Source organism: Primulina tabacum, chromosome 3 (genome assembly GCF_025594145.1).
Source record: "Primulina tabacum isolate GXHZ01 chromosome 3, ASM2559414v2, whole genome shotgun sequence".
NCBI lineage: Eukaryota > Viridiplantae > Streptophyta > Magnoliopsida > Lamiales > Gesneriaceae > Primulina > Primulina tabacum.
In genome coordinates this window covers 26708592-26735004 of record NC_134552.1, presented here as the reverse complement: position 1 = coordinate 26735004, position 26413 = coordinate 26708592, and the positions used below count along the sequence as shown (strand labels likewise).

At 39.8% G+C, this 26413-nt stretch overlaps 1 protein-coding gene across 1 annotated transcript; it reads right to left on the bottom strand.

The window, feature by feature from the left end:
* Nucleotides 1-1232: 1232 nt before the first annotated feature.
* On the bottom strand, nucleotides 1233-1616 carry LOC142538623 (uncharacterized). Its single transcript, XM_075643937.1, has one exon. The coding sequence runs from the start codon at nucleotides 1614-1616 to the stop codon at nucleotides 1233-1235; it is 384 nt and encodes a 127-aa protein (XP_075500052.1).
* Nucleotides 1617-26413: the final 24797 nt, after the last annotated feature.

Genomic DNA, 26413 nt, shown 5'->3' with positions numbered 1-26413 from the left:
TGAGAAGGCCTTTCCATATTTTGAACAGGGCTTTAACAAGTGCCTGGAGCAATTTGAGGAGGCAGGTTTAGTTCCGGCCGATCGGGAAGACTTTCCAGACCTGGAAAAGGCAGCCGCCTCTCTCCCAGATGAGGAGGAGGAGCAGGACAAAGAGCAAGATCCCCGAGTAGACTAGGATTTTTTTTATTCCCGGGTTTCCGGGAACCTTGTAAATATCTTCCCTTTAAATGAGATCTTCTTTTCTCGCATTTGATAATTGCTTCCCAATATTTTCAGAATTGTAGATTATCTTGAACTCTGTATTAACTCTGAATTTTATCAATCATTAACCAATATATTTTTTCAAGGCAAAGACATGAGGGCCCGATACGAAATTAATCTTGATGGGCAATCAAGGTGTAAGTTACTGGACTGGTTTCCTAGGATTGATAGACGACCAGGGTACGGATCCCTGGACTTAGTGGATAACCAGGGTGCGGGTCCCTGGACTTAGTAGATAACCAGGGTGCGGGTCCCTAGGCCAGGGTACGGGTGCTTGGACTTAGTAGATAACTAGGGTGCGGGTCCCTGGGCCAGGGTACGGGTCCCTGGACTTAGTAGATAACCAGAGTGCGGGTCCCTGGGCCAGGGTACGGGTCCCTGGACTTAGTAGATAACCAGGGTGCAGGTCCCTGGGCCAGGGTACGGGTCCCTGGACTTAGTAGATAACCAGGGTGCGGATCCTTGGGCCAGGGTACGGGTCCCTGGACTTAGTAGATAACCAGGGTGCGGGTCCCTGGGCCAAGATACGGGTCCCTGGACTTAGTAGATAACCACGGTGCGGGTCCCTGGGCCAGGGTACGGGTCCCTGGAATTTGTAGATAACCAGGGTGCGGGTCCCTTGGCCAGGGTACGGGTCCCTGGACTTAGTAGATAACCAGGGTGCGGGTCCCTGGGCCAGGGTACGGGTCCCTGGACTTTGTAGAAATTTCCTTGAACCATTTCTTTATTTGATGAAGAAATAATAGATACACGTGCTTTTAAACATAATATTTCTTTAAATGAAAACCATTCCATGGCCTCTTGAGAGAGTGTCCCTGAGAATCTTCAAGATAGTAAGCTGCACCTGAGCTGATTCTTCGAATTATTTTGAAGGGTCCTTCCCACCGGGCTTCTAATTTTCCTACATCACCCACTGGTTTGACATTTTTCATGACCAAGTCCCCTATCTAAAAGTCTCGTGCCCGAACATGCTAATTATAAGATTTCATTACCCGGCTGCGATAAGCTTCCATTCGAATGGCAGCTCTGTCTCTCCTTTCTTCAACCAGATCAAGTTCAATGGCCCGAGATTGATCATTGTTGCTCGGGTAAGATTCTACCCGAGTAGAAGATTGCCTAATTTCCACCGACAGGACTGCTTTTGAACCATAGACAAGGTTGTAGGGTATTTCCCGAGTAGATGATCGAGGCGTAGTTCGGTATGCCCATAAGATACTCGGTAATTCTTCCACCCAATCTTTTCCTTTCCCGTGGAGTCGGGCTTTCAATGCTTGCACAATGATCCTGTTAGTCACTTCAGTCTGGCCATTAGCCTGAGGGTAAGCTACTGAGGTGAAGGATTGAATAATCTTCATTCTTGACACTAGGAGGTGATCTTCTTTCCCTGGAATTGCCTTCCATTATCTGAAATTAGTTTCCTATGGATGCCATATCTGCAAACAATGTTCTTCCAAAGAAATTTCATGACTTCATCCTCGGTGATCTTGGCTAATGGCTCGGCCTCTACCCACTTAGAGAAATAATCGACAGCCACCAGAAGGAACTTTTTCTGTGCTCGGGCTATGGGGAAATGACCCACAATATCCAAACCCCACTGGTCAAAAGGGCATGATGCAGAGATTGGTTGCATACTTGCAGCTGGGCGGTTGTGAAAATTAGAATGGTGTTGGCAACCCTGACATTTTTGGACAAGTCGGGCAGCATCTTGATTCATCTGAGGCCACCAGAACCCGGCCAATATAGTTTTTCGAGACAGAGCTGTTCCACTGAGGTGTTCACCACAGCATCCTTCGTGTATTTCCCGGAGGACATACTCTATCTCGTCTTCTTTCAAGCACTTGAGTAATGGGCCCTGATAGGATCGCCTGTACAAAATATTATTCAAAAAGACGAACCTGGGCGCTTGTTTTTTGATTTTCGCAGCCTGGACTCGGTCCTCTGGGAGCTTTTCATGTACTATGTATTCCACGGTAGGAGTCATCCATGAACTTTTCTGGACCTGGGGTATTTCTTCATCAATAGAAAGCACCAACCGGGTAAAGCAGAGAATCTCCCGGGTAGCTATATCGGTCATGGAAGCAGCCAATTTGGCTAAGGTATCGGCCTCTGCATTCTCCTCCCGGGGAATTTGTTTGATACTCCAGTCGGTCAGATACGCTGCCCGGGCCGTGATGAGCCCTAAATATTTAAGCATTTTTTCGTTCTTGGCCTCATATGTTCCCTTGACCTGCTGTGTGACCAACTGAGAGTCGGAATAAACAATGACTCGGGAAGCACCAACTTCCCGGGCAGCGTGTAATCCTGCCAAAACAGCTTCGTACTCTGCTTCGTTATTTGTGACCCTAGAATCAATCCTCAGAGCCAACTTGATTTTTTCTTCTGATGCGGCGATTAGGACAACCCCCACTCCACACCCTGATAGGTTTGATGCGCCATCAACAAACACCCTCCATACCTCTTCTTCGACTGGTTGAATCATTTCTGTTAAGAAGTCTGTTAATGCCTGGGCTTTTATAGCAGCTCGGGGTTTGTATTCAATGTCATACTCCCCGAGTTCCACAGTCCATTTGACCATTCTTCCGGAGACTTCGGTATGAGTCATGATCCTTTCAAGGGGAGAATTGGTGAGGATCACAATGGGATGTGAGAGAAAATATGGCCTCAACTTTCGAGCAGTCATGACCAGGGCTAATGCTACCTTCTCCAATTCACTGTATTTTAATTCTGCCCCTCGAAGGGCATGACTGACATAATATATTGGTTTCTGATCGGCTCCTTCTTCCTTGATGAGCACAGAACTAACAGCAAATTCAGTGGCGGAGAAATAGACCCATAATTTTTCCCCGGGCTCGGGCTTGGCTAAAATAGGCAAATCGGCCAGGTGCTTCTTCAAGTCCTGAAAAGCTTGTTCACATTTGTTGTCCCAGCCAAATTTCTGCGCTTTCCTTAGGACTTGGAAGAATGGATAACTCCGATGGGCAGATCGGGAAATGAAGCGCGACAGGGCAGCAATCCTCCCGGTTAATTTCTGCACATCTCGGACAGACTGAGGAGAAGGCATGTCCATTATTGCTCTGATTTTCTCAGGGTTAACTTCGATTCCCCTGTCAGTTACTAAGAAATCCAAAAATTTACCACTCCTGACCCCGAACACACACTTGCCCGGGTTGAGCTTTATTCCATATTGTTTTAAAGTGGTGAAAGTTTCAGCTAAATCATCAATGAAGTGGGAGACTTCCCGGGTTTTGATTAGAATGTCGTCCACATACACCTCAATATTCCGACCTATTTGCTTTTGGAAGACAAGATTCATCAAGCATTGGTACGTAGCCCCCGCATTTTTTAATCCAAAAGGCATAACGACATAGCAAAAGGTGCCCCCGGAGGTAATAAAACTGACTTTATCCTGGTCTTCCAGAGCTAAGGGGATTTGGTGATACCCCTGATATGCATCCAGAAAGCTTAATAACTCGCATCCAGAAGTGGAATCTACCAGCTGATCAATTCGAGGGAGTGGATAACAATCTTTTGGGCATGCTTTATTCAAGTCCCTGAATTCCACACACATTCTCCATTTCCCAGTAGATTTTGGGACGCGAACCACATTTGATAGCCAGGTAGGGAATTGGACTTCTCTGATATGCCCGGCCCTTAACAACTCTCCTACTTGCTCTTCAATTACTTTATCTTTTTCAGGGCCAAAATGCCTCTTCTTTTGCTTCACGGGCCGGGATCCCGGGAGGATATTTAATTTATGTTCGGCCACTTGGGGCGAGATCCCGGCCAATTCCTGTTGAGACCAGGCAAAAACACTGATGTTAGTTTTCAAACATTGTAAGAGACTTACCCGGGTGGACGTGCTGATGTCTCGGGCCACCCGGACGTGCTTTCCTGGCTCGATTTCCACCACTTCTTGTTTTTCCTCAGCGACAAAGTGCACTTCTCTCTCCTTGGCTCCCTCTTGACATTCTTTCTCCTTCCCTTCCCTCTTTGCCTTCTTTTGATCTACCCGGACTGTCTCCTCATAACACCTCCGAGAAGAGGGCTGATCTCCCTTAACTTCTCCAACCTGTCCTCGCACCGGGAACTTGATTTTCTGGTGATAAGTGGAGGCCATGGATCTCATCGCATTCATGGCAGGCCTTCCCAATATGATATTGTATGAGGATGAGGCATCCACCACTGTAAAAACAGTCATCACAGTCTTCCTCATGTCTCTTGTGCCTAGAGTCAGGGGTAGAGTGATTTCCCCCTCAGGGTACACAGCATGTCCAGCGAAACCAAACAAGGCAGTCTCAACCGCCTCTAATTGATATTCTTGTAAATCCATTTGGACCAGCGCCTCCTTAAAGATGACATTGACCGAGCTTCCATTGTCAACAAATACTCTCAACACATCATAGTTAGCCACTCGGGCCTGAATGACAAGAGCGTCATTGTGAGGTAGACTAACTCCTCTGAGGTCCCCTGGTCCAAATCTTATGCCTGGCTCGTCTTTCCTCCCTCCATCGACCTCCAAACACTCCCTCCTACTCCTTGCTTTCCGAGCTCGATTGGAATCACCATCTGTGGACCCTCCCGAGATCATTTTTATTACTCCTCGGCTTGGGGAAGGGTCCTTCCTCTCTACTGGTCGGCCCCTTTCTTCCCGAGAACTTACTTCTCCCCTTCTACATCCGCTCGAGATGTTTGTTGACTTTGGAGGAACATTCGGTCCGGGACGTCTAGACAACCAAGGTGGCTGTCTAGACTTATCTCGAGGAGGATGGGATGCTGGCATAGGGTGCATAATGGATTTCTTCCTCAGGATCCGGCATTCATTGGTGTCATGGGAACAATCTTTATGGAGGGTGCAGTACCCTTTCTGCTCTAGCCTTGACGCTCTCGCCACAGGACTGGGAAGCGGGGCTACATCCGAGCTGCATTCTTGAGCCTCTCGGTCCCGGGCAATTCTCAAAGGTACATGAGAGAAATGTCCTGGGCCATTTTTCTTGGGAGCTCTTTCTTCGGGTTTGACAGCCCGGTCTCCTCTTGATCTCTTCAAGGCCTCTCTTTTCTAATTTTGCGCTTCTTCCATATTAATGTATTTTTCTGCTCGGGATAAGAGATCTTCGAAGTTCCTGGGCAATTTCTTAGTTAAGGATCAAAAAAATCCCTTTCCCACAGCCCTTGCATGAACGCTGTAGTCTTCGTCTCGGGTGCACAGGTCGGCACATCCAGGGCCACTCGGTTGAATCTTTTGAGATACGCCCTTAGGGTTTCATCTTGCCTCTGCTTTACCTCAAATAAACTGAAAGCAGTCTTCTTGTACTTCTTGCTGCTGCTAAATTGATGCAAGAATACCTTTTGGAAATCTTCAAAGCAATTGATGCTTTGTAGCGTTAACCCTTCAAACCATCTTTGTGCGGAGTCCACTAAGGTGGTGAGGAACACTTTACATTTAATTTTGTCTCCATAGCAATGCAACATGGCCATGTTTTCGAAACGAGCGAGGTGCTCCTCGGGATCTGAACTCCCATCATAGTCCTTGATTTTGGCTGACATGAAATGCCCGGGTAGTGGTTCCCGGACAATGATATCTGAGAACGGGCAACCTTTTACAACTGGAGCACTGCCCTTAGAACCAACTTGTCCCTCCAATATCTTGACTTTCTTCCTCAATTCCCCTAATTCTTCCGCAACGGTGGGGGACTTAGAACCCGCGCTTGATTTCCTCTCCTCCTCCCTTCTCTCTTCCTCTTGCGGCTGCTCACGTTGCTGCTCAGGATGACTGGAATGACGAGTGGTGGCCTTCTTTGCCGTAGCCATCTTAACAGCATCAGTTATAATCTTTTTTAACTCCTCTGAGTTAAATGAATGGTGGGTTGAGGACCATTAGGGGGAGGGCCCACCTGCACCAGAAAGACGAGTATTGTTCTCCTCCTGGACTCGAGAAGTGTCTTGGTTTGATATTCTAGTAGGGGCCATATCAACGCCTTAGAACTCAGAATTTCCCACAGACGGCGCCAATGATGCAACTCGGGCGAAATGGACGAGTCGGGTCGAGAACTCTGCCGGGTAAACTATCAAAATATCAAAGGAAATATGAGTTGGACGCCTGGCTTGAATCTCGCAACTCCTTGGTCCGATTCGTGAGATCTGCAAACAGAAAGTGACCACGTGAATGGGCACCGGAGGGGTGTCCGGCGTGACCTACTCCGATGCTTAAGTCAGCAGGGTACTCAAGCAATAAAACCAATGTAGCCAAGTGATGACTGTGAAATTTGTGTGGAACAATAAATGAGAGTATTTAATGTGTATTCAATTTCTGAATTGAGAGTAAATGCAAGTAAAAGAACCTGATATTTATAGTAGAGGATGCAATGATGACCTCGTTTTTTGTGTGTGAGCATTAATTAAATAGGGTGGCTGATTATACCCTATTGTTCTGACATGTAAAATCGCACACTTGTCACATCCAGACTACTTGATTCATTGACCACTTGCATTAGTGTCGGAGATAGGTCGGCTATACACACTGTTTATCGGCGGCAGTTAAATACTTCAATCATATCGAGATGACCGAGCAGAATGCCTCTTAGGTTAATTTACAGAAGAGCTCGGGTATTCCACATCTTGGAGAAATGATGTCCCGGGTGGTCCAATGGCTCGAGACATTAATCCATTTTGTAATGCTATCGGCCTGAGAGCATCCCATCCTGGCCCGGGCACCAACCATGGATATGCTCCATGGCCCAGGAAGTCCCAGGGCCTATCCCTGACCCGGGGCATTCCAGGGCATCATCAATATTCATAAAATTTTTATGTTTATTTTTTATTTTATGTCACATCCCAAGCTCTAACCCACATAAATATAACTACACAATAAACCCTTTAAAATCATAATTAAAAAAATACTGAAGTGGCATTGTAAAAATAACGACGTCGCGTGTACAACGATAAAAAAAGAGATTAAAGTTGTAAAATTATGTAAATTAATGGACTAAAAATATGAATTTATCTATATAATAACCAAAACTAAACAACATACAAATTACAAAGGAAAAAAAATGTAATTTCCGTATGACAAAAGACGAGTGAATAAACATACTAGAAATCTGACTATCCATCCCCTTCAGACAGAGTTCATGCAGATGCTGGGAATTCAAGGTACCTTCCAGCAAACACCCGCTAATTCTTGTACAAAACTCACGCTTAAATACCCCTCCAAATCTCGCAGAGGGAGGCAGGCATTAAAGAACAAGAAAACAGCAAGCACCCACGGATTCAACTATTTCATTAAACATTGGGTCTGAGGAGAAAGAAGAATAGTGGGTAAATGAATAATCAATCCAAAGGAATTTTGTTCTTATTTATTTTATCGAATTTTGGGGTTAATTGTTTGTCACACGCTGGTGATTTCTCGTTATCTATCGGCATGTGTGTCAGAGTTCTATACATTTGTCAAAAACTCATTAATTTATGGATTTTCTTTAACTAATTGTACATATATATATAAACATATATAAAAATTCTGCGGCTTGATTACGAGCTCGAGCTACTCAAACTTGAGTCGAGCTAGGTCAAACTGAGCTCGAGTCGAGATTTACTCACAAGTAGCTCAACTCCTTGATCAATTTTATTTTATAGAAACTTTTTTTTGCAGTTGCAACCATAACTGATATAGTCTAACAAGATTACGTATGCAAGGTACACATATGGATAACAACCATATGTGTTCTACAATTCGTCTCTATTTTACCACCTTTAGACAATTTACGACTCTGAACAGACCACTTCTCAAAACGACCCAAACAATGCCCTAGATCTTTTCCTTAGACCCTAACTAAGACCATGATCAGACCCTTTTGAACTTAGACCCGACGCCCTAAGCCCTAGACCTCTCGCATCAGTAGCTCACCCCCAGGGCCGTGCTTATTCAGAGTCAAATGAGTCCAATGACTCAGGTATTAGAGTAGATGCCCTGCAAGCCAAATGTTGGCTAGGGAATTTATTGACTCAAGTGTAATAAACAATCTTTATTTTAATATAATTTAACTTTCTGTATACCCATGCAATCAGCATAGATAAAGTCCTTGATTATACTTCAATACAAATGAATCGTAATTCGATGTTGAAACTCATTTATAAACACTGTATAATCTAAATTCGTTCCTAGTAGATTCAGCCGCCTAAAACATGGTAAAGGTCGCTTGAGCTCGAGACTAGCATCTGTGATGTCGTGTACCGCATTTCTTGGTAAGGGCATAGAGATGTCCATATATACAGATGGGTAGTTATATGATTATTATACCGAACAACTCTCCCTCGGATTTTTCAAGTGGTTATCATTCATCGAGAGGATAAGTCCGTTGTTATGATTGTACACCATCAGTCCTTACGACCTGGGACAACATTGAGACTCTATATCCTAGAGTTGTGCTTTGACTCGTTTATCGGCTCTAGGAGAGTCATCAGGTGGCGAGATTGAGTACAGTTGAGACACATATAGGAGCCAGTGCATTGTAGTCGGGAATTCACCGCTCACCTATAGGTGTGGATATCCTATGTGATCTGATGAAATAATAGTGCATGAAATATCTGGTCAGAGTATGAGACGTATGTTGGAGAAGGAGTCCTCCAATAGTACATGCGATGCCACTATTTATATGTGTCACATAGCTATCGAATTATTATGCAATCCTCGATGAACCAATGGTTGCAGATTCGATCGGGATATATTAGATGAAGAGACCGTACTGTACGTTAATCATAATAGACTGGTTCTTGCAGGCACTATTAGTGATACTTAGGGAATCATGGGGCGATGCTACTAGACGCTCTTACCATGATTCGATGGCTCTAATCAGAAATATGATTTCTGACATTCTCATAATCAATTGTTGATACATATAATGAGGCAAAATAGGGTAAGCCCGAATAAAAGATTATGTCCTGAATCACAAGGAGTTGTGAACCCACGGCTAGCTGTATCCCTGAACCATTGAAGGTCACACAAACACTGGATCATTTGTAACGTCCCGAAAATCAGACTACGTATAAGCCATGCATAATTACTGTTATTTAAATTAAAATCATTTTTATGAATGACAGTTTAAATTCATTCTTTTAAATTTATTGAGTCATGATTATTTATTTAAAAAAAATAGATGTTTAATTTTATCTTTTCAGGATAAATACGCGAGGTCGGACCGGAGTTTGGAGATTAAATATAAGATTAATAATAAGAAAAATATTCCTAAATTTAAATTAAGTCAAGGAATAATTTAATTTAAAGAAAAAGAATGTTTTAGGATTTATTAATTAATTAGAGCTAAGTTATTAAATAAGTACTTTAGGTTAATATTTAATTAAAGCTTAAATTAAAATATGTAAACAAGTGGGGATAAATTAATCTAGGTATAATATAGTCAAGAAATTAATCATAGCATTTGAATATTTAAATTTGAGGTCATGAATGCCATGCAATAATCTAACCCAAATTTAATGTGTAAATTCACTAAAATATATAATGAGAGTGCTAAACTTTAAGCAATTAAAATACAAGATTTAAACAATAAAATACCATGCAAATTAGCAATAATAATTTTGAGTTCAACATTTAAAATAATTCAAAGGTTAGTAACATCCCATTTAAACCACTCCTAATTACACTTCATGGTGTATTCATTTACCCTCTTAATTCACCAAGTAATGGTAATTCAAATATTATAGCACATCACATTCATCCTCATCTTACTACCTAGCATGCCAACGTGTATATGCAACAAAAATGAGGGAAAAGAATAGGCTAGCAAGGAATAAGAAAACATTTCAAACCATTCCACTTCTTGAGTTGTAACCTCCCACCTTAATGCATGTTATGACCCATTTAACACTACTTATAACATTCATCTTCATCACCTGCATATTCTACACCTATATGCTCGAAAATATCAAGAGAAACCAGCTGCCATAGTCGTGTAAGAATAGCAGCAATAATAAGGAAAATAATGAAGAATCCTTCGGCAGCAAGGGGTGAAGGGAAATCAATTCAATCCCATTCAACTTCTTGCACTTGTAATTCTCCACTAAATGCACTTCAAGACCCCTTTAACACCTCCTATATCATACACCTTCATCCCTAACATCAACTACACCCCTACATTCGAAATATCAGAAAGAAAAAGCTGCTGAATTCGAGAGAACAACAGCAGAAACAAGAAGGAAAAGCCAACTCTGATTCCGTCGCATCGTATTGTCGTTTTGATTTGTTTTATTCAAAACAACTTCCAGGAATGTATATGTTGTTTCTTTGCTCTTCAATCAAGTCCTATAAATAGTTTTAAACATTATATGTTAAAGATTCATGAGGCAAAACAAAATTATGGCAGCAACATTTTCGAAAAATCTGCACAGGTCCTCGGAATTGGCTTATGTTTTTGTTTGAGATGTTTCTTGTGATTTCAGGAGTTGTTTTGGTTCCAGGCTCCCAAGGCTGATTATAGGCATGATTTAGAGTATGTTAGGGGGTTTTTGGTTCATGTGTTTCAGTCCATACACTCAAGAACGAAAGAATGACAGCAACTTTCCCCTTAGGTGCAATAATGAGTCACGGTTTTGGTCATTTGGGTGGTTAAGGTGTGTGTTCTAATCTTGGCTGTACTAGGGACTGTAGCCATGGTTATAACCCTCACTTACCATGTCTAGGACGTGACCAAGGTGTCCTTTCAAGGTTTGGTTCATGGTTCCCTCAAAATTTTTAAACAACAACACAAGTGCATATTTCGGTCTTTCCATTTCCTGTGTGAGTGTGTTTCGGTTTTGGGGTGTGGTTTGGTTTGTGTTTGGATTCTAGCCCTTAGCCATGGTCCAAGCCATGCCTTAGGATGTTGGTAAGAGTCTTTGGGTGGTGGTTCAAGCCCTTGGTCATTAAATTTCAGAATTTCCCCTCAAATACACAAGCTGCTCCTGCTGTAATTTGACAGCAACTTGCTGTTCGGTTCATGAGGTTGGTTTGAGTTCTTGGCTGGCTTTTAGCCCATGGACTTAGACTGGACAGTACCTCAATGAGTTAGGAAAGTCATGTTTTTGGCCATTCGTGATTCGGTCGAGTTTAGAGGTCGTACGAGAATTTACGGTGAAAGGTGCCAAAATGACTCTCGAAAGAGTGTTTTATGTTTTTGGATTCCTTTCACCCATTTTCGTGTTTTACAGTTATTATGCATATTTTTCAGTATGTTTGGTGTATTTTTAATCATGGTTAAACGTCGGTTTAATGTTGGTTTGGGTTGGTACGAAGCCATGGTTAAAAATCAAGTTGTTGGTCCGAATCGTCTCGTTTTTGGTTCTATTGTTAAGATTTTGTCAAGTTAAGATTTATTTCAGGTGTCACATATTAGTAGTAAGTCGCAGCAAGCCTGGGAACGATCCAACTCATCCGGTAAAAATAAGGTTATAATTATATTACGTGCATAAAAATATAAAATGTTTATTTTTGAGATATATGCGATATGTCTTGTGGCCACCTTATGCTTATGGGTTTGGAAGTCAGTAGGAACAACCGAGGACCTCTCCGCCTAGTGACTTACGACCAGTTTATGATTATGTATGGGTACGGACATTCAGTCCAAGGGCTGTGATTGATCTCTACCGCCCAGTATACTGTGGTTTAGTCTGATCAGGCGCTTACGCTATGTTATGGGCCACTTGCTTAGATACATTATCTCTACCAGAAAATTATGATATATTATGACAGAGCTCTATTGAGCAAAGCTTTTACGTATGATTTTTAGATATGCACGTAGTTATAATTATTCACGATACGATTTTCACCATGCGCGTTACGATACGTTATTTTTACGTTGCATGCGATGTTATGATATATTTACTTGTTATTCACGATATATACATGTTGAGTCTTTAGACTCACTAGACTTGATTGTTGTAGGTATTGACGAGGTCGAGACCGCGGGTGGAGACCGGTGAGTGATCTTGGGACAACAGTAGTAAACGCGAGGACTTCATGATTTAATTTATGCACCTTCTATTATCCAAACTCAGTTTTAATACGTTGGACTATTTTTAAGTTGATGTTTACGTTGGATTATTTTTAAATTGTTGGTTGAAAACGTTATTTGCTTCCAGCTGTTAATTTAAAGTTAAAAATTAGTTACATGTTTATTTTAATTAAATGAGATACGATAATTATTTATTTAGAAAAATTTTAATAACTCCGCAAAATTATGATTACAAAATACGGGCCTTTACATTCATTTGTTCCCGTTGAGAGAATAAATTCAAGGAGTTGAATTTATATTATGATATAGTAAATTCAAGGAGTTGAATTTATGATAATTAAATTTTGAGAAAATAAATTCAAGGAGTTGAATTTATGAGATAGTAAATTCAAGAAGTTGAATTTATGAAATTTGGAGAGAATGAATTCAAGGAGTTGAATTTATAAAATTTGAGGATTTAATTTATTAAATCAAAAAGTTGAGTTTATTAAATATTAAATTTTGGAGGTGATAAATTCAAGGAATTGAATTTATAATTTAAATATTAAATTCAAATGTTGAATTTGTAGGAGATTTAAATTAAATGTAATGGATATGTGTATAATGGGCTTGTAGGAGTACAAGACCAACATAGATATTATTAAGGTTCTTAATTGGACTTTAAAAATTAATTAAACTAGTTGGACTATAATAATTAATTGATTAAGCTCATTAAGTATTTAATTTAATTAATGGGTCCTAATGTGCCATGACTATTTAAATGTAATTATTAGAAACAGTGGGAGATCAAGAGTGAAAGATGGTGGGCCCGATGCACAAGATGAAGATATGTAAAATATTGAAAGCTTTTGTAATAAGCTGCATTTGCATCCCTGCATTCACCTAGATTTTGGACCTGGATCAATGTCTGGACTCACATGGATCTAATAGTGTTGGCGATCGATCATCCTTATTTATTGTTGAATGTCATATTGTGATATATATGTGATATATAGTAGTATGCATGTATGTATATTATTAGATAATATAGTTGCATGAATCCGGCAAACATACAAACTCGTAGCACGTGATTTTAAATTAAAATGATGAGAAAATTTTAAAATTAAAATCCCTCATTTTGAATAAGATTCAAAATTTATATCAAACCGAAAAAGTAAAAATTAAAAAAGTTTAATTTTTCCTTGCCTTCCATCAACTGTGGTTGCATGTTTATCGCTACCCGCGGACAGTGTAAAACGTCTGCTTATTCGTTTTCTTAAAAAGTACTAAAAATTTTTTTTATATTTTTTTTAAACCTCACTTAGCATCAGCTGAATTGCATACACAAGCATAAAATATTTTTTAAATCATTTTAAAATAAATCATCCAACTAACATTTGAAAAGTATAGCCCATACTATAACCTCTAAAAACCCACTCATAAATAAAACATCGTAAAATTATCTTTAACATAACTTAAAATCATAAATCATAACTAGTGCGGAAAACTAGCGTCGGTCCTCGGGTTATGTGCACCTCCAGTCCAGTCAGATCAATTATCAAGACCACCTTTTTATGATGCATGAACTTTAAATAGAAACATTTTCATGATGATGCATCAACTTTAAGCATAAACATTTTCATGACATGCATCACATAAACCTTAACCTTTTCCTTTCTTTTTCCTCAACATGACATAACATAAAACCTTTTTCATGATCATAAACATTTTTCTTTTCCTTTTCCTTTATTGAATTCAGATCGTTAATTGTGACTTTCCTCAAACCTCAAAAAGTCGATGGATCCATCTACATGAAACCGCAGTACTGGGCAGCGGGGGACACCAGAAGTACTCTCACCGGTCAACTGTGCCCTGGCCTATCCTCTTTCGAATAGAAATACGATCGTCGGGGTTCCCTCTGGGGCCTTTTCCCATAAATGGGCTCCTTCTGGGCCTTTTTCCCTCACGATATTCCATTCTTACCGTTACCTCATACCATTACCTCAATAGCCACAATTACTTCACTTTCTTCAACGTTTAACATTCTCATCACTTTAAAAATCATGTATAACATATAATTTTGTTTTGAAACCAAGCATGCATTATGTATTTTAAATGTCAACCTTAAATCATAAAAATCCATGGACATTTAAAAATCATAATTTAATCATGAACATTTCATAAACATTTAAAAATAACCATAATTTCATAAAAATAGCATTTAGAGCACTGCAATGACGTTTACTAATTTATAAGTGTAAAATGACCGTTTTACCTCTAGACGTAAAATTTCACGTTTTCGGCTTTCTCTTAATTTTATTGACTCTAACATGTCTCAAATAATTATTTAAGCTTACTTAAATTTTCCCATATTTTTATTTAGCATAAATCGAGGATTTTTTAAATTAGTCTTTAAATGAATGTATTAATGCGTTTTAATCCCGAATTAAACCAAACCTTAATATAAAATTCCCAAATTGAAAAAATTAGACTTTTAATAATTATTTGAGCTTAAATAAAATTTTTCCATAATTTTATAAAGCATAAAACTAGGCGTTTCAGTTAACTCGTTAATTAGCGTTTCGCGAGGTGATTAAATCTCGATTAAATCCAAAACTCGTTATTTTGATCCCAAATTTTAAACATAGCATTTTTATTGTTTATTCTACCCTTCCAAGTCATGAGCCACACTCGTGGACCCATAGATTCAATTTTTAGCCTTTTAATTTTCGTTTTTGACACATCGATGAACCCACCGAGTCATCTCCCAATTTACTCGAGCCACGCCCGAGCCACCTCGAGCCAAAACCTAGCCAACCCACCTAGGGACACTACTAACCAAGCCCAGCCCAAAAATCCAGCCCATGCTCGCTCAAAAACTTGCTGGACAACAAACCAGATTGCATGTGTATGTGCGTGAGTGCTTTCTAGCTTATCTAAGACTCCTAGTTGCCTTAGGACTCGTCAAGCCATCTAACCACCGACCACCCATGACCCTTACTGCCCCTAGACCACGCCCAGACCCAGCCTGGACCTAGCCCAACCCCTGAACCCGCGCATCAAACACCTGAAGCTTTTAGAAACCTCCCGCGTAGCACAGCTGCCATGCTTCCCTCACGTTCCCACTCGACCAGCAGCCAACCAGGCCACACCAGCCCCTGCCCAGACCCTTATGCACCCTCTTAGGACCCTAAGGACCTAGCCTAGCCTAGCCCAGAGCCCCAGGCCGAGCAACTTCCTCCCTGCACCAGCTGATCACCTGCGCACTTCTCTATGAAATTCTCTGGAGGAGTCCTAGGTCTCGAGTCCTAGCGTGGCTATGACTCTTCACTCGACTCATACCTGACCCTAGCTAGCCCAGGCCCCAGCCAAACCAAGCCATGCTAAGCTTTACCCAAAAACGAGCAACACCTTCACCAAAATAGAAAATTGGTTCCAGCTTGTTATCTCGTGCAGTGCAGCAAGTTTTGTGTGTGTCTAAGACTACTTTAAACTCATGTAAGACAACCTTGATCCTTTCCTAATTCATGGCAGTCCCTTTATGGACATATTAAACAAGTTTTGGAACAAAAATCATGCTTTAAATTCTACCTATGATGCATAAACAAGATTATTTGAAAGCCTCACTTAATTTTTCATGCGAACATATTTAAACAAATACTATGATGTGATGGATGAGAAAAAGGAGAATATGGCGTGCCTTTGCTGTTTTATACGCACGATTATTCGTTGACGATGACGAAGAACGGGGCAAGAACCTTGGCTTGAATTCCTTGAGCTTTTCTCGATTTTTGCCTCTTCAATTTGTGTGAGTGTGCCGCGTGTTTTGAGAGCTTTGGGAGAGAATATATTTTTTCAGATTTGAGGCGTGCAAGTGTGTAGGTTTGGGGGAGGGTTTACATATTTTATAGTTAAATATTTTGTTAACAAGGCTTTAGGCCTAATAAGCATAATTTAGGCTCATTAAAGCTTAAGTAGAATTTAATTAAAATATGATAATAGTTTTGTTTAAAATAAGATTGTGAATTTAATAGTCGTGTTGCCAAAAAGTTTGTATTTTTGTTGAAAATCCAACACCGATAAAAATTAGTCACGCGCGAAGCTCTGCACCAAGACAGCAGCCTGCACACTATGGAGTTCCCTCACGCTTTACTTATTCTTCTTGAGCCAGCAGCGAGCTCAGCCACTCCAGCCCCTGACCCAGCCCTTGAGCATCATCCTTAGACCCTAAGGACCTAGCCTAGCCAAGCCCAAGCCCTCTAGCCGAGCCCCTTAACCATCTGCGCGAGCTAATGAACCTGCGGGCCCCTCCATGACTTCCTCACGTCTTCTTGAACCAGCAGCCAACCAAGCTGCCACAGCCCCTGCCTAGGCCCTTAAGCACCCTCCTAGGACCCTAAAGAGTTGACCTAGCCCAGCCCAGAGCCCCAAGCCGAGCCCCTTAACCACCTGCTGAACACCTGCGCAGCCCCTTAATCCCTCTCGGGGGGGAGTCCTAGCTTGCTAGGACTCCTCCCTAGCCCTGGTCTTGAGTCCTAGCGTGGCTAGGACTCTCTCCTTGACTCATACCTGAGCCTAGCCCAACCCTGGTCTCAGCCGTGACCCAAGCCAAGCAACATACCCTATAACCGAGCCCCTTGATTAACATGACAGAAAGTTTGTTCCATCTTGGTTCACGAACGTGTGCAGCATATCTCTAGTGTTCTAGGACTCCTTAAACTTGTGTAAAACCATCCTTTTCCAATCCCTAATCATGGCAGCCCCTTAACAACCCAATATACATGTTTTTGAATCATAAATCATGCTTTAAAAATCACATATGCTTGAAAAACGAAAATATATCCAAGTGCTCCTTGTTTTTCATGCAAAACAATTTTAAATAATTAATATGGTGTGAAAGATGAGAAAAGAAAGAAATATGGCGTGCCTTTGCGTTTTATACGCACGAAATAACGTTGACGACGAAGAACGGAGCGAAACCTTGGCTTGTTTCTCCTTAAATCCTTCGAAAATCCCTTCCATTTTGAGGTGAGAGTGTGCCGTGTGTGCTGTGAGTGTTGGGGAGAGTTTTCTGAATTTTAAAAGGTGGGAGGCGTGTAAAAGAGGGTAGGGTTTTAGGTGATTAGTATATTAAATAGCTAATTAGATACTAACAAGGCTTTAGGCCTATCAAGCCTTTAAATTAAGCCCATTAATCTTAATTAGAATTTAATACAATATTTTCAAAGTTTTTGTTTAAATAAATTTGTGAATTTATTAGCCGGGTCGCCAAAAAGCTCGCATTTTAAATGAAAAACCCACACCGATAAAATTTACGTCCCGGCGCATAAGATCACCTCCAAACCCCTTATTTTCAAAAATAATAAAAAGCAGCATCCATATTTTAAATAATTAAAAACAATTATTTAATAAAACCATTTTTCATTTTCAGCCATTGGTCTCCGTTCCTCGATCGCAACTCGAATAACCTTTAAAAATACATTTTAATGCAACAATGTAGAAAAATATATTTTAAATATGTAAATATGCACAACATAATTAATTCATGCAATTAAAACATTTAATTGAAATACAATGGAATTTAATAATTGCATGCATGTGGTTTGCGTGAACTTAAAATTTTTGGGGCATTACACAGTGTCTGGCTCATATTATTGGGGAGGCCTGGACGCCAAAAAGCTGTGACTTCCATCGGACATATGATGTGAATGAGTGAAACTCCCATGACTTCGGCTCATATTATTGGGGGAACTCATGGCGACCGTCAACTACAATTCAATATTGATGGGTCGGTTTGACACGTGAAAATAAACGGCGTGATATTATTGGGTCTTTATTAAACGTGAGGCGAAACACGCGGAGGTTGTATAGGGATGCAATTGGATTCTACCTTTTAGAAATTATAATTGGCTGATATTATTCGAGATTATAACTGGCTAATTGTGCTCTACGTGCCCAATAAGGAAATGTGATTTCCCTTTTTCATCAGAGAGTGGTGAAAATGTCAAATAGTGGGACGGAACTTATAAAATAAAAATCCATATTTTATATCTTAAAATTATTTTAAAATTATCAGCAAACATTATTCTGTTTCCATATCAGTATATTTTCGATTTCGTCACGTAATCCATCTATGTTAACAAGCTAACCGAACCTAACTTTCAAGACTGGTTGGGAAAATTGTTCTGAATTCGGAGAAAATAGCATACACATTAATGTCAGCCCTGCTGAACTGACAGAGTATGCAAGATGGTAGCACCATAGTATGCAAGCTAAAGTGTAACATGCTCGCTTCTTTGTCAAATGAACTATATTGACATTCGAATACACATGTAAGAGTTGCATGGTACATGAAACTCGTACAGTGATGCACACCATTTTCAAAAGCTCATGACTACATGCATGCAAGATAGGGCTCTGGCCCATGAGCGTGGTGTACATATGATTGGGCTTATTGAGAATGTGGTGGGCCGAAATATGTGATTCCTAACGAGTTAATTGATGACATCAATTTGTTTTCTTTCTCTTCCTCATTTGACAGGGTTATGGTGAACTTTAATTTGAATAAGATAGATGATAGCCTTGAAGAGCTAGTCAATACGCTTATGACTTATGAGATCACTATAAAAAATTAAAAATGTTGTTTTTCTAATGGGCCTCTCGTCAGGACAAAAAATGACCCACAAGGTAAGGGAAAGAAATGTTATGCCCCTCACAAGAAAAACAATCCCAATAAGAGGCAAACTTTGAAGGACACTTAAAGGGCTTACAAAGCTCGATAAGTAAGAACATATTTATTTCACTACAAGAAATCCGGACATAAAAAATTATATGCGCCAGAAATGTTCTGGAAATGATAAGTGAAACGTTTGCCCTTTTTATTGCTTTAAAAGTGCTAGAAATATTTTTTTTAACACTCAATTTTCGTCCATATACATTTTCCACATTTATAAAATATTTTCCCCTTTAAAATAAAACATCATCCAACTAGCATTTTAAAAATCAAGTGAAATAGTCATAAAAATGAAATCGTCAACTGTTGTACAAAATCTAAAAAGCATTAGTTTGAAAAGAATAGCCCATACTAAACCTCTCAAAAATCTCTCAAAAGCATAAATAAATAGTCTAAAATACTTTAGCTTAAATCATGAATCATAAACGTAAATGCGGAAAATAGAAGCGCTGGTCCTCGGGTTGTGTGCACCTTCAGTCCAGTCAAATCACCCGTCAAGACCTCCCTCAAACTCACCTGCATCTAGGGGTGTAAACGAACCGAACACGTTCACGAACTTTTCGCGCCGGTTCGAATAATATTTGGTTCGAATTCGAAATTATCGAATTCGAGCCGAACTCGAACATGTTCGAATATTTTTCGAATCGAATTCGAGCTAAAATTATATTGTTCCATTGTTCGCGAACTGTTCGCGAATTTTAGCATTATATTTTGAAAATAAATAAAATATTATTAAGTATATATATATATATATATAATATTATAATATATAATATATATAATATTATTCGAGTTCGAATCGAATTCGAACTCGAGCCTCAGTTCGAATCGAGTTCGAATCGAAAATAATAAAAGTTCGAGTTTCGAATCGAGCTTCGAATATGTTTATTCGAATTCGAGCTCGAGCTCGAATACTGAAAATTTCATAAAATTCAATTCGATTCGATTCGTTTACAGCCCTACCTGCATCCATCACACTTAGTGAGTCTAAAGACTCAACACACCATAATCTTGATAACAAGTAATACGTAATACAGTCAACATATAGCAGTGAAAAATACTTGTACTTAAAATATCATTTTCATGAAGATGCATAAACTTCAAACATGACCATTTTCATAAATATTTTCATGATGCCTAAACTTAAACATAAACATTTTCATGACGTGCATTTCACAAACCTCAACCTTTTTTCTTTTTCCTCAACATGACATAAAACATTTTTCATGATCATAAACATTTTTCCTTTTCCTTTTCTTTTTCTTTTGTTGAATTCAGATCGTTAATTGTGACTTTCCTGATCATGATCATAAATCGATGGATCCATCTACATGTAACCACAGTACTGGGCGGCGGGGGACACCAGTAACACTCTCACCGGTCAACTGGGCCCTGGCCTATCATTTTTCGAATAGAAATACGATCGTCGGGGCTCCCTCTGGGGTCTTTTCCCATAAATGGGCTCCGTCTAGGGCCTTTTCCCCTCACGATATTCCCATTCTCACCGTTACCACAAAACCGTTACCACATAACCGTTACCACATATTCGTAATGAGGGAAACACGATCGTCGGGCTCTCACTGGGACCATAACCCTCACGACGTCGCCAACATTAACGAATTAGTCACAATCACTTCACTTCCTTCAACATTTACATTCTCATCACTTATAAAACCATGCATAACATAACATTTTGTTTTGAAACCAAGCATGCAACATGTCTTTTAAATGTCTTCCCTAATTCATAAAAATCCCAATGGACATTTAAAAATCATAATTTAATCATGAACATTTCATAAACATTTAAAATGACATTTTAACATATAAAATCCCATAAACGTTTAAAATATCATTTTAACATAAAAATTCCATAAACATCCATAACTATAGAAAATAATCATATTAGCACATAAAACTGCATTCAGGGCATAGCCATTACGTTTACTAATTTTTAGGTGTAGAAAGACCGTTTTACCCCTGGACGTAAAATTTCACGTTTTTGATTTTTTCTTGAATTCATTGACTCTAAAATGTTCCAAATAATTATTTAAGCCTACATGAATTTTTCCATAATTTTATTTAGCTTAAATCGAGGACTTGTAAATTAATCTTTAAATGTGACATATTAATGCGTTTTAATCCCGAATTAAACCAAACCTTAATATAAAATTCCCAAATTGAAAACTTAAACTTTTAATAATTATTTAAGCTTAAACCTATTTTTTCATAGTTTTATAATACTTAAAACTAGGCGTTTTAATTAACTCGTTAATTAGTGTTTCGTACGCAGATTAAATCCCGAATAAATCACACACTCATTATTTTGATCCCAAATTTTTAACATAACATTTCTATGATTTATTCTACCCTTCCAAGTCATGATCCACCCCCGTGGACCCATGGATTCAATTTTTGTTCTTTAATTTTTGAAATAGGCGCCTTATCGAACCACCCGAGCCATCTCCCAATTTACTCGAGCCACGCCCAAGCCGTCTTGAGCCAAAACCTAGCCAACCCACCTAGGGACCCTATTGACCAAGCCCAAGCCCCTGAACCTAGACCAGGCTCACTCAAACTCACCTGGAAAATGACCCAATTTCTGCATGATTTATGCGTGAGACTCCCATGAACCATTGGACTCTTAACTAGTCCAGGACTTCTTCCAGCCCTTAACCACCGACCACCCATGACCCTTACTGCCCCTAGACCACACTCAGACCCTGCCCAGACCAGCTCAAGCCCCTGAACCCAGCAGCGAATCTCCTGAAGCCAAGTGCAACAACCTGCGCACATGAACATCCTTCTCGCCTAGGACTCTTGGCTAACTAGGACTCCTCCAGCCACCTCTGAACCATCATAACGTACCCTCACTAAGGACCCTAAGGTCGCACCCTAGCCCAGCCCAAAGTTCCCAGGTTGAGCCACAACCCTTACGTTTTCTCTGAACCCTGCGCGCCCTCCCTTAAGCTCTCGGGTAGGAGTCCTTGTTGACAAGGACTCCTCCCAGGCCACTCATGCGAGCCCTAGCCCGGCTAGGACTCCACCCTAGACTCACCCACGGTCATGGCTAGCCCCTGGTCCTAGCCAAACCGGTCCCAGCCCTGCCCTCCCAAAAACTGTGTGCCAAACTCCCAACCATACAAGCATGGTTCCTGTTCCCGTCTCTTCTTCGTTTTTCAGCGTTTGAGGGTGCACCTAGGACTCTGTATTCATGAAAAACGTTGCCTAAACCTGTACTAGTCATGGCAGCCCCTTAAACACATAATAAACATGATTTTGGAGATTGAAAACACCACTTTAGAACCTATAAGCATGAGATTACGAAAATTATGAAAAATCCTTCATGTTCTTCATGCATGTAATAATTCAAACATTAATATGATATGATGGATGAGAAAAGGAGATGTATGGCGTGCCTTTGCTTTTTAAACACACGATTTTACGTTGACAAATCGAAGAACGACGACGATCGATCATGGCTTGAATTTCCTTGAAGAACCTTGATGCTTTTCCTTTGATATTTTGAAACTTTCTCTTGAATAATCATGTGTGTGTGTCGTGTAACTTTGATGGAAGGAGTTTTTATGAAATTGGGGAGTGGGGCGTGTAAGTTAATGGTGTGAGGAAAAGGGTTTTGCACTTTAAATAGCTAATAAAACACTAACATGGCTTAGGCCCATTAAGCCAACAATTTAGGCCCATTAATGCTTAATTAAATATTAAAAATATTTTGTTTAATAAAGTTTGTGAATTTATTAGCCGGGTTGCCAAAACGTTCGCATTTTTGTTGAAAATCCAGCATCCATAAAATTTACGTCCCGGCGTATAAAATCACCTAAAAACCCCATATTTTTTTTAAAATAAGAAAAAGCATCACCCTTAATTTAAATAATTAAAAACATTTTCTATTTTTTTTTGCCATCGGTATCCGTTCCTCGATCGCTACTCGAATATCCTTTTAAAAAATACATTTTAATGCAACAATGTAGAAAATATATTTTAAACATGTAAATATGCACAACATAATTAATTAATGCAATTAAATCATTTAATTGGAATACAAAGGAATTTAATAGTTTGTGCATGTGATTCGCGTTGACCTTTAAATTTTCGGGCCGTTACAATAAGTGAATGTCCAAGTAAATAGGATTTCAACAACAAAGAAAAGAAAATTAGATGATCCAAATCCCGCACAAATATGACACGCTAGACTAATTCAAATTTGCCAAAGAAGGATGCACAAACTAGTGGGAGAAGGTATGTTTGACTTGTCAGACATTAATTCTCTACCTACTTGTGAGTCCTGTCTAAAAGAAAAAATGACCAAGACTCCATTCAATGGAAACGTGGAATGTGCGCATAGTCTATTGGATTTGATCTACACAGACATTTGTGGCTCGCTAAGTGTTAGCACAAAATATGGGCAATCCTACTTCATTACCTTTACTGATGACCATTCGAGGTATGGGTAAGTTTATGAAACACAAATCTGAAGCATTTGAAAGGTTCAAAGAATTCAGATCTGAAGTAGGAAAACAGCTAGAAAGGAGTATTAAGACATATTGATCTGATCGAGATAGAGAATACTTGAGTGCTGAATTTTTGGGTTATCTAAAAGAGAATGAGATTCTCTCACAGTGGACTCCACCAGCAACACCACAATTGAATGGTGTTTCTGAACGTCTTAATCGAACCTTGATGGACATGGTTCGATCCATGATGAGATTCACTGAATTGCCTACATCGTTTTGGGGCTTTGCGCTTGAAACTACGGCAATGTTGTTGAAGAATGTCCATACAAAGGCAATGGATAAAACACCATATGAGATATGGATGGGAAAAACTCCCAAATATTCTTGTTTGAGAATATATGGATGTCCTGCTTACGTGAAGCAGACAATGAGAGACAAATTGGATAGTAGATTCATTTTGTGCTACTTCGTAGGATATCTAAAGAATTCTGTTGGATATTATTTCTATCGTCCCAATGAAGCAAAAGTGTTTGTTTCAAGAAATGACACCTTTTTGGAAAAAGAATTTCTATTAGATAGAAAAGGCAAGATGATAGAACTTGAAGAAATTCAAGATACTCCCTCAACTAGAGAAGTTGAACCCATTTCCCAACAAAGAGTAGTTGAAGTACAAGCTCCTAGAAGGTCTGATAGGGTTATTAGACCACCTGCAAGATATACGCTTCTTCATGGACAAGGCCATGATGAGCCTTATGTTGGATGTGATCCAATGAACTTCAAAGAAGCAATATCTGATACTGATTCATCCAAATGGCTTGAAGACATGCAGTTTGAAATGGACTCTATGTATTCAAATCAAGTCTGGACATTAATGGATCCACCTGAGGGAATCGTTCCCATAGGATGCAAATGGATCTACAAAAGAAAGATTGGGGCGGATGGGAAGGTATTGACCTTGAAAGCAAGATTGATTGCAAAAGGTTATACTCAAAGGCAAGGAATTGACTATGATGAAACTTTTTCACTAGTTGCTATGTTTAAGTCCATTAGAATACTACTAGCCATAGCAGCATGGTATTACTATGAGATATGACAAATGGATGTAAAGACTGCATTCCTCAATGGAGACATCAAAGAAGAAATTTATATGTCTCAACCTAAGGGATACACATCAGTAGGAAGTGAGCATTAGGTATGCAAATTTCAGATATCAATATATGGTGTCAAGAAGACATCAAGGAGTTGGAACCTCATATTTGATAGCACTATCAAGGAATTTGGTTTTGCAAAAAATCCTGAGGAACCATACATGTACTTGAAAGTTAGTGGGAGTGCAGTGACATTCATATTACTTTATGTTGATGATATCCTGCTCCTTGGGAATGATATAGGATTACTGCAATCAACTAAAATACGGTTAGCAATTAAATTCTCCATGAAAGACATGAATCATCCTATGTATCGAGAATACAAATCTATAGAGATAGATCAAAGATGATGCCGAGGCTCACCCAAGTCACCTATATCGATACCATTTTGAAGCGATTCTATATGAAATATTCCAAGAGGATACTTACCAATGTGTCATGGTGTTACTCTATCTAAAGCTTTGTATCCCAAAAATGATGAAGAGATAGAGATGATGACACGTATTCCATATGCGTCAGCCATTGGTAGTATCATGTATGGTATGATATAGACACGTCCTGATGTTGCTTACGCTCTGAGTGTTACAAGAAGATATCAGGCGAACCCTGGTCCAATGGATTGGAAGGCCGTGAAAGATATTCTTAAGTACTTGAGAAGGACTAAGAACTTGTTCATGGTCTATGGGGGTGGAGAATTGAAATTGGAAGGCTACACTGATTCTAGCTTCCAATGTGACGTAGATGATTCAAAATCGACCTTTGGTTTTTTATTCATGCTAAATGGTGCGGCTGTCTCTTGGAAAAGTTCCAAGCAAGACACCGTTGCGGATTCCACCACTGAAGCTGAATACATTGTTGCATCTGATGCAACAAAAGAGGTAGTTTGGATGAGGAATTTGGTCCAGGAGTTGGGCGTTATTCCTAATGGAGTTGATCCAGTCCCGTTGTACTGGGACAAGAGTGGTGCCGTTGCGCAAGCAAAGGAACCAAGGTCTTATCAGCGATCCAAACATGTACAGAGGAAGTTTCACATCATACGGGAGATCGTAGGAAGAGGAGACATATCAGTCGAAAGAGTCCCCTCTACAGATAATGTTGCTGATCCACTTACAAAGCCCTTGCAAGGATCATTGTTTGAGAAGTATCGCGAAGTAATGTGATTAAAGTTATGGGCAGTTGGCTCTACGGCAAGTGGGAGATTGTTAGAGTAGATGCCCTGCAAGCCAACGGTTGGCCAGGGAATTTATTGACTCAAGTGTAATAAACAATCTTTATTTTAATATAATTTAACTTTTTATGGTCTTGTTTTACTTTATTTGTATAGCCATGCAATCACCATAGATAAAGTTCTTGATTATACTTTAATACAAATGAATCGTAATTCGATGTTGAAACTCATTTGTAAACACTGTATAATCTAAATTCGTTCCTAGTCGATTTAGCCGCCTAAAACATGGATAAATGTCGCTTGAGCTCGAGACTAGCATCTGTGATGTAGTGTACCGCGTTTCTTGTTAAGGGCATAGAGATGTCCAAAAATGCAGATGAATAGTCATATGATGTTTATACTGAACAACCCTCCTTCGGACTTTCCAAGTGGTTATCATTCATCGAGAGGATAAGTCCGTGGTTATGATTGTACACCATTAGTCCTTACGACCCGGGACAACACTGAGGCTCTATATCCTAGAGCTGTGCTTTGACTCGTTTACCGGCTCCAGGAGAGTCATCAGGTGGCGAGACTGGGTACAGTCGCGACACATATAGGAGCCAGTGCATTGTAGTCGGGAATTCACCGCTCACCTACGGGTGTGGATATTC

What these genes read in the sequence shown, in the direction of transcription:
- LOC142538623 (XM_075643937.1), bottom strand. Translation starts at nt 1,616, where the DNA reads ATGAAGATTATTCAATCCTTCACCTCAGTAGCTTACCCTCAGGCTAAT.